We start from the raw sequence: 10,338 nt of genomic DNA on the forward strand, positions 1-10,338 counted from the left end.
TATTATTAATATGTGCTTTTATAATTAATTAGTTTACTTTTGGACCAAGTAGCCTTGGTGCCCAAGTCTTGTAAAGCCTATAAATAAGGCTAATGTAATAGTTGCAGGAATATATGTTGATGATTAATAAAATAGTTTATTTGTGGCATGGATTTGCTACGATATATGTGAGTTTGCACTAGCCCTAGATTTCGGTGCTCCTGTATGTGGTTGGTGACCTGTGTCCGGATCTCGATCCCCATAAATGAATTTGCTACGATATATGTGAGTTTGCACTAACCCTAGATTTCGATGCTCGTGTATGTGGTTGGTGACCTGTGTCTTGACCCTGATCCCCATCAATTGGTATCAGAGCTATGGCTCAAGATCTGCTTTATCGAGGAGGTTTTTGGATGGAGGGTCATGTTAACAACTACAATGACATGGAGGAAATTAGGAGGATGCTACGGCAACTTACGGAACGCATTGCTCGCATTGAAGCTCGAACCCATATAGGTAAGAATTCTGACGGGGAGGGATGTGTGAACCCTTATCTGAACCGAGTAGCTAGCATCGACACTCTAAGCCGTGGGAGTCTCGACGGGGAGTACAAGGGAGATAACACTTTTCATTATTGCGCTCCGCTGTGTGAGTCAAGTGAAGAGGGGCACGGTTGTTCTTGGACCTACCCCAAAAACTGACCGAAAGTGGCCGGAATTGAGATCCCAAAACCAGCCAAATTCCAATTCGAAAATCAAGCTACCTACGTTCAAAATCGATGCATCCTACCCAACCATCAGCTAGAGCATGAAAAATAGGTAGAAATCCATATCTTACTCGTCAAATTTGGAGGATAAATGAGAGAAAATGAGTGGTTTGAAAATTCGGGAAAAACAACCAGATTTTCTGTAATTTTCGGCGATACTCGCGGCTGCTGGTGGCGAGCTTGGCTGGGGTTGGACGCGGGAGACCAGCCGGTTATTTTGGGACCAACACCACATCGATTGGTGGCCGGAGGAAGCGGTGGCGGCGGAAAACCGCTGCTGCGGTATTGACAGGGAGGAGGCGCACGCGCTTGAGAGAGAGAGAGAGAGAGAGAGAGAGAGAGAGAGAGAGAGAGAGAGAGAGAGAAATTGAGGGAGGAGAGAGAGAATGAGGTTTTTAAAATTCAAACTTTTCAAATTACCATTTTGCCCATCGTAGTATTTTAACCGTATTTTCTTCGTTAAAGCTCCGATTCGAGCCCACTTCGTGTCTATGGACTCATTTCGTCGTGCTCTACGCAATGGTGTGTGTGGAATTGTCAAATTCCTTCTTGGTCAAAAAGTCAACTTTTCTTTAATAAATTATTCCAAGGGCAAAATTGTCTTTTCCTCTTAATAATTTAATAATTAAATATTAATTTAGGTTTGGGTTATAACACCCATGCCACAAATAAAATATTTTACTAATCATCAATATATCCCCCTACAACTATTACATTAGCCTTATTTATAGGCTTTACAAGACTTTGGCACCAAGGCTACTTGGTCCAAAAGTAAACTAATTAATTATAAAATCGCACATAAATAATAAAAGATATCCTAAAACTACCTAAATAAGAAAATAACAATATACCATGAAATAACTAATTAAATGGTAAATATCTATCTTGATCCACTCCTATGCTCCTGCATTACTTTCTTTTGCTTTCGATTCTGAGACATCTCGATAATTCTGATAGATATAGGAAAGAAAGCCCCAGATTGCCAACAACATCGCCATCACCTTCACCCCGTCCATCTTATCGTGGAAAAATATTACAGCAAGAATGGGAACAAGAGGCAGAGCCAAGGTACTGATGACATTGGAGAACAGAGAAGACACTTCAAAAATCAACCCCAACAAACCCACAGAGGAAATTTGCCATGTCACAGCAGTCCAAAGCAGAGTCATTATATAAGAGACCCTTCCTTGCTTGTATTCCTTCGTCTCACTTTCCAAACCCTTCCATTCCCCACTTGCAAAAAGTCCAACTACACAACCACATGTTGCAAAAAATGATGGGTATATTTGCATGTTCAAAACAGTCGAAAATGTCTCCGATTTTATAACCTTCTGGAACGAAAGTTGTACCAGGGAAAGGTACAATGAGTAAGTAGCAGAGGCACCAAGTGTGCATAGGAAACCAGTCACATACTTTCCTTTGGGGATATTATTGGTATTGTTTTCGGAGTCTGCATTGATTGCGAGAAGCGATGCAGACATGGTAACAAGAACTAAAGAGTTGAGTATAAAAGGAGTGAACTTTTGGGAATTAAGAAAGAAGGAGAAAAATGCATTGAAGGCCAATTGAGTTGCACATAGTAAAGAGTAAGTGGAGACTGGGAGATACAGAAGGCCATACGAATACATCATGTTGTCTCCGGTCAAGAGTAGACCGAACGCGAGGTAGAGCAAGGTAAGGGTAGAGAGCTTTGGTATTTTGGTTGCAGAGGAAGTAGTGCTGTGAACAGGGTTTGTGGTCAACTTGGTTGATGATGGGAAAAAACAGAGGAGAGGAAGAAGAATTGGGAAGCCTGCTGATTGAACAAACGTTGCCATCCATTTGCTATTGCCACCTTTGTCATAGTATAGTCTTCCCAAGAGGGTGGCTGCAGATTGGCCTGTGAGAAGAAAGAGGATGTAGATGATCACCCGAAGCCACCACCTGTAATTGGGAAGCTTCTGCCCGTTGGGAGAAGAATGTAGGCTGGTTTCTCTAGCTGAATCTGGTCTCGGATTCTCAACTGGTTAAAAGAACACATTTACATTATACATAGAAGTAGGTATTGGAAAACTATTTGAACACAATTTATCAAACACTTGATGAACATAGACAATATCATATTTACTGCAGAAAGCTCAATCAGCCTAGGCATGCTGATGAAAATCGAAAATCGTCTTTTTAAGCAAACTAACCTCTGGATTGCAGTTCCAGCTCTTGGGTGTTCATCTTCAAGATTCAAAGAATGAAAAACAATAATTTAGCGGATGAAGGTTGTTACACCGCGCAGCCATGAACTGGCTTGGCTAACATTTTATCCCTCGTTTGTTTCACCCGGTTCTAATTTTAAGCAACCAGCCCCACCCATGCTCCCCACAACCACCGACCCCAAAAGCGGCAGCCACAACCAGCAGCCACAACCACCAGACACGACCACCAGCCACAGCCACCCTAGAAGGAGAAGACAAAATAGAAGAGGAAGAGAAGAGAGAAGAGAGAAGATAAAATTTTCGAAAAAAAAGAGGAGAAGGAGAAGACAGAAGAAGAAGAGAGAATTTTTGAAAAAAAAATAAGAGAAGGAGAAGACAGAATAGAAGAGGAAGAAGAGAAAATTTCTGAAAAAAAAAGAAGAAGAGAAAAGTAGGCAGAAGAAGAAAATGAAAGAGATGCAGAGAAGAAGAAGAAAAAAGAAGAAGCAGAGAGAGACAAGGAAGAAGAGGAGGTTGGGGAACGAGAGAGAAGAAAAGTCAAAAAATTATTTAAAAAATTTAGTCTTAGTCCAATCAAACATGCACCTAACGCAGTATAAATGTTATCCAGTCAAAGCAATTAAGACAATCCCAATATTTAGTCGGTACCAAACGACCCATAAAGTCTTATGATATATGCATGTATAACACTACTGTTAAAATGGTCAAAATTGGCTAGCTTTATGTCTAAATTAGAAACTAATGTCCAAATGGTGTAGGATTCGTGTAAGTAACAAAGTCTTATATATCAAGAACAATGTGAACGGAGTTGTATTATTCATTCTCTCATGCTCATGGTGTCAAGCGGGGATCTCCATGTCACGTGCATGTATATCGACATCGTCCGTACGTAACACATGACATATTTTAACTCGGCTCCAAATTATGCAGAATTTTCGTTGTTCAAATTATGTACAAATTAAATATCTATAATGTTTAAAGAAGCATGTGGATACACAAAAAGGTTTAAAGTTGCAATACTGGCTTGAATGTTGTGTTTTAATTGACTTGCTGCTTATGTTGATGTTTTGGCTTTCGGATTTTCCTGGTTTTTGCTTTTATTTTCTCATATTCATTGAAAGAATTTTTCTGATTGCTACCGAAGCTTCATGTAGATTTGTTTCATCCTCTTTAATAAAAATGAAAACAAAGAACACTAATCTTCATAGAGGTTATCCTTGTCGGCATTTATTTTTTCCATTGAAAATAATTTCAGTGCCGGTAATCATAGTAATTAATTTTTGTATTAGAAATATAAATAAAATTGGCAGCTAATGAAGTGATTAATTTTGTAGCTAATTACAAGAAAACAATATAAGAGACAAAAGAGCCAAATTGTAGAAATTAGTAAATTAAGCTAAAAGGATAATCCTGGGAGAACTTCTTAGAAAATCACTTCGGAGTGCTTCCTAAAAAAGCACATAGCATGTGTTTTCTCCAAAAAGCACTTCTATGACCCAAAAACACTTCTACATTTTTCTGTCAAAAGTTGTCATAAAGTGGTTTTAGCCCTTTCAAAAGCACTCCCAAAGCCTTTAGCTAAATCAGTTATTTGACTCTTTTCAGCTTATGCTAAGAGGATTCTATTTTCTTTAATTTTGCGGCCCTGCTTTGTGGATTATTTAAGTTGCAATACTACCTTGAATGTTATTATGTTCTGTGCTGTAATGAGGTATGTATGTAATTTTAATTGACTTGCTGCTTATGTTGATGTTTTGGTTTCCAATTTTACTGGTTGTTTGATTTAATTTTCTCATTTTCAATGAAAGAATTCTTCTGATGCTACCAAGGCTCCATGTACATTTATTTCATCCTCTTCTATTATTTTGATACAAATGATATTGTACATTAATTTAATCTAAACTACGGGGTGCATCATTTGAACTCAGGTGCAAAGTGAAGAGCACATCTGCTCTAAACAACTTAGCTAAGTCCATGTCTGCATACTCTTCAATAAAAAAGAAAAGAAAAAAAATAATAATAATCTTGGTACAGATTAGCCTTGCTGTATGGTGATTTTCCAGCTAATAGAAAGGAAAAATGGAAAACAGTGAATTTTAAAACTTGGATAACGCTAATCCAAGTGCCAGTAATAATAGTAATTAATTTTGTGTTATAAATATAAATTTAAAATTGGCAGATAATATAGTGATTAATTTTGTAGCTAACCAGATGGAAAAAAAAAATAGAGTTTTTCTACTTAAACCCCACACTTCTCTTTGTTCACCATAATATTTAAATTATTAAGCTTAAGTTTTATTATTGTGTAAAAAGACAAAAAAGGTCATCCAACTTAATACTTAACCCTAATACATCTATACACACCCCACCACTCTTCATGTTTGATGATGGTAACTTACATATCAATTTAACTGCCAGGAGTTGAACCTGGGATCTCAACCTTAGATAATTTAATGAGCTACGCCAGATGCTGTTGTTAATTTGGATATACTAATATATTTATATCCCAATTTTAGAAGGAAAAAAAGAAGATCAAAACTAGCGAACTACATAAATTAGTAAATTAATCTATTTATTATATATAGACTTTGGAACCCAAAATTTGGCTGACCACCTTCCCCAAAATTTGGTTCCAATTTTACTTGTGCATGCAAATCCTTACACTCATTGACCTCCTCCTGGATCAAACATCTTTTGCCTTCAAAATGTTTTCTTTCACAAACCTACTCCAACCCCTTGTGTACACATAATCTTTACTCACTCCTCCAATGGTAACATCTATTTTCACACCTTCATAAAGGGACACCTAGTCTTCAACAGTAACACCTTCATAAAGGGACACTTAATCTTCAACGGTAATCTCGCTTTTAAACGATATATATATATATATATATTTTTTTTTTTCTGATTTAGTGGCGGTTTATAGTATGGCTATGCTAAGGTTGGCTTAAGCATTAGGTATTTATTATCTTTGCATGATATATATGGTTCCTTGATCCAGGAAGTAGGTTAGACCCTTGGTAAGGAGTGATCAACAAAGTACTATAATCGATCATAACTGAGTGGTATAATCGATCATAATTGAGTGGGGAAGACGAGGTAAATATTGACCTAGTACGTATATGATCTTGTTCTATAAGGTATGATATTATGGAAACCCTAACGTAATCCTTTAGCAACCACTACACCCTACAAAATTTGAAGACATGGGCAAGAGCTTATAGCTGAAGTGATTAAGAACATTTACCCCTACATTCAAAGTCATAAGTTTGATTCGCTTTCTCCAATATATCTCTTTAAAAAAAATTCATTAAAAAATAAAAAATGAAAAACCTTGAATACATGGGGGATAGTCCTCAACTTATACATATATTCTGACTGAAGGAATAATATAGTTTGAGATTTGGATAAATCACTCCACACAAAAAATAGTAGTTAGAAAGATCATGGTTCCAAGTTTTAATTAACTACTTTCATTTTACAAAGTCTATGCACTTGTTATTGAAGAATAATTATGCCAACCATTCAACCGATGAAAATCTCCATCTAGTTGAAGATTCTTTCATTTGCTACATTTCCTAGATAATACATTAAATTCTTTCAATTCTATCAAAAGCCTGGTGTGCTTCAAAGGGGTCTTGTGTTCAAGTCCCCATGATACCCGTGTGTGTAAGTTTCTCTTTTCTTTTTTCTAAGGCTTATTATCACAAAACGTCCCTAAGGTTTACGAAACTTTCAGATTGCATCATTAATGTTTTTTTGTGTCATTCGTGGTCCTCAACGTTAGCATGCATGATCACAAATGGTCCATGTCGCTAAGTTCCGTCAAAAACTCCGTTAGTTTGCTAACGTGGCATATATGTATATCACAAAACATCCCTGAGGTTCATGCACCTATCACAAATGGTCCTTACGAAATTTTAAATTTTTTTTATGAATTTTCAATTATTTTAAAATATATATATTATATTTTAAATACATGTGGCACTATATTATTGTAGATGTGGGCTCCATATATATGCCACATCAACAAACTAATGGAGTTTTAAAAAAAATAATTTAAAATTCATAAAATTTAAAAATGAAAAAACTAAGGGTTTAGGGTTCATAAATGGTCCTCAAGATTAAAATCCTTCTATAAATGGTTTTTTCATTTATAAATAATTTTAAAAAGAAAACCAAAGTTTAATGAATTTTAAATTTAAAAATAAAAAAAATTTGTAGGGACCATTTGTGATAGGTGTGTGAACCTCAGGGATGTTTTGTGATATATATATGTATGCTACGTCAGCAAACTAACGGAGTTTTTGACAGAACCTAACGGCAATGACCATTTGTGATTGCACATACTAACCCTGAGGACCATGAGTGAAAAAAAAAAAACATTAAGGATGAAATCTAATAATTTCGTAAACCTTAGGGACGTTTTGTAATAATAAGCTTTTTTTTTTAATTTTGGCAAAAAAAAATCTTTAGTTCTTAAAATTACTATATTTCATAAAAGAATGATTAATGTAATTAAGCTTATTACGGCCAATGGAGACCATGTCATGTGTTGAACTCCTCACCTTTCACATTATTTCTTAACCTTATGTAGCAACTTCTTTTTCTTTCTCAATGATTATTTAGACGACTGATTTGGAAAATCTTGATGGTCTTTTCTGCAAGGAGTGTAGACTGTGCAACACCAATGCCCCAAATGACTGTTTGCTGGCACTGTTCAGTTCTTGGCAGCCTCTCAATTAATCCAATTGAAAGTTGATCAAGCTTGAATGGGTGAAACGGCCCCATCGTGATGTTTTGCGTACGCATGCATGCCACTATTGGAACTGAACTGTCTACAACCCAATAGAAATAATGGATATTTGTGTTGTGTGATGAATTTGCACTGCTCTTTACTCATAATCAAGTCATTGAGCTTTGAGGAGTACTGGCTCAGATAAGTTCTTTTCTTTGCCTCAACTAAGAGGATTTCAACATTCTTTTTTTCACGTGTAAATGATGTGGTAGATACATGAGGTACGTAACCCAACATAGAAACAAAATTCATGATCAGTGAATCCTAGATTTGGGGTCGAAAACCTAGATTGATCTAGGCCCAATCGAACCCTAGTTTGGGCTTAATGAGTGCCCAAAAATATGATTCGGACTAAGAAAAACTATTGATTAGGCTTGAGAAAATCCTGTTTCAGGGTAAGACACCCTAATTCGGGCCTGCCCTTTATGATGAATATATAGCTCTTAATTTATAATTCAAACCAAATACTCAAAGTAGAGTGCTGATAATCGTAAATGACTTTAAATATAAGTAACATTAAATTTAAACACTCAAAACTAAAGATTTCTCAATTAAATTCTGGTACGATATAAAAGAAAGCAAGCTAAATATTTCTCAATTCAGCCTGGAATAAACATATTGAAATGAAATGAAGATTGGAGATTTCTCAATCCAGTCTAATACACGTGCTTAGCTGTTTGAAAGGTGCTGGCCTTTTTATTGATGATTCATACCAAGAATTTTGCAGAGCAATAAAGAAGATGGTTACATGAGTTGTTAACTGGATTATCTTGAGAGTGAGGGTAATTAAATTGAGAGTTCAATTTGAGATCAATGGTTTGATCGAATTTGAAGTCTGTTGTTGGAGAGAGAATCCCTTTCCTTGAACAATTCTGTCTCTATTTATAGACTTAGTGCTCGAAGATGATGATGAATAGGTGATGAGACTCTGGGCTCACGAATCTTCATTAAGAATTTTGTCTTCTTACTAATTAATCTTAAGTGGGAAGAGAAAAGTACTGGTAGAGGATAGAGCACCACTGAATCTATTTAAACATTGTTTAAGCTCTTGATCGGCCTCAATTGTCTTGCTTTTTAATGGCTCTAAAGGTCAGTTTTGCATTAATGTGATGTGAAAATAATCACTGTCAAATTTGCTGTGGAAGAAATCAACTGTGAGATAAAATAATTTGGCATTTGATAAACTTTTTGTTGAAAGTGTTGCTAATACTGATTCCCGCATAATCAGAAAATGATTGCACCTCATTAGTTGTTTTCCCTTATAGCTTTCTCTCACAGCAATTTTTAACAATAAGTGATTTTCTCATAGTTTACCAAACGGGTTGTGCTTCCCAAAATTTTTAAAAAATTACCTATCACCCCAAATAAGCAATGCCAAAATTTTGAAAATTAGCAACTCAAGTTAGTTTTCTAGTAGATCATCGATTCGATTAGAGCTTGATATTCCTTCAAAAAGTTTATTGTATGTAGAAAAATTGTTTAGTTTCCAGGCATCCTATTCCATTACAAGAGAAGGTTTGCACTACGTGCTTCATCCCATTCCCCTCATATTTTCTACTTTCATTGACTTTTATTTTTGTTGGGCAACGTAACATTTGTACTCATCAGTGTGTGTCACCTTATCAAGGGGCAGGCGCTTATAAGGTCATTTTTCATATGGCTCTGAATGCCTTGGATTTCCTACCATGAAAAGATCCATCTTCATCTGCCTTGACCCGGCCAGATCTTCCGATATCAGGCTAGCTAGAGCCTAGATCCATGCTAATGAATCTAGCCAAGATCCTATTTCATAAAATAGGAGGCAATGCCCAGTTACACAAAGCAAGAACTCAAGAAAAGAGCTCAACCAAATACAACAAGATAAGACAAAACGCCTACTACAGTCATGAACCTTCAAAGAGTCAGAGCACCCCTACAGACAAAAGACACAAAACAACCAAAAGGCAACATAAACTTAAACAGAGTTAGGAAATCCGAAGGCAAGGGAAATTGACCTCCTGCACCACTCAAAACCAACCAGCTGCGCCACCAGAACAGGACCATGACCACCGAAGAGAAACTGGTAACCAAAGGGACATACATAAAATGGTGGCGGACAAGCCACCCAAACTACAAAGAGTGCTACCATAATCCAAGCAAGGATTGCAAAAAGCACTTTAAAAGCATCCACAACTCCGGACGTGCCATCGAAAACTGACGGAAGAGGTAGAAAACAAAAAATCATAATACCAGCAAATATGAGTTAATTATGTTTCAAGCTCGAATTCTGTCGTTTCTCCAAACCTAGGCCAAGTAATAAAACCACACAAATATGCCGGCCAAGATTTAATATGCATGTAAGCAATACAAAACAATATTGATCATTGAGATTACAACAACACAAAACGATATTGATAATTGAGATTAAAAAGTATTAGTTCAGTTCAAATATTCTCTTTCTCACTCTGAAAAATTTAGCGTTATACTAGTTTTGAATTTGTCAAAATGACAAATATTGGCCTCATTGGCGGGCGGACTATACTTTTCTTTGAGATGTTGATCTTTCTTGGAGTTCTTGATCGCTTTGAGGAAAATGCACACGCAAAATATTGAAATCATAAGGTTAC

General features: G+C 36.2%; 1 protein-coding gene across 1 annotated transcript; it reads right to left on the reverse strand.

Annotated features, from left to right (window-relative positions):
* Positions 1-1,405: 1,405 nt before the first annotated feature.
* Positions 1,406-3,270, reverse strand: LOC117627974 (probable purine permease 11). Its single transcript, XM_034360303.1, has 2 exons — positions 2,920-3,270; positions 1,406-2,747 (listed from the first exon to the last, which is right to left on the reverse strand). Exons 1-2 carry the CDS (start codon positions 2,951-2,953, stop codon positions 1,642-1,644), a joined length of 1,140 nt encoding a protein of 379 aa, XP_034216194.1. The 5' UTR covers positions 2,954-3,270; the 3' UTR covers positions 1,406-1,641.
* Positions 3,271-10,338: the final 7,068 nt, after the last annotated feature.

The sequence above is a fragment of the Prunus dulcis genome, chromosome 5, assembly GCF_902201215.1.
Source record: "Prunus dulcis chromosome 5, ALMONDv2, whole genome shotgun sequence".
NCBI lineage: Eukaryota > Viridiplantae > Streptophyta > Magnoliopsida > Rosales > Rosaceae > Prunus > Prunus dulcis.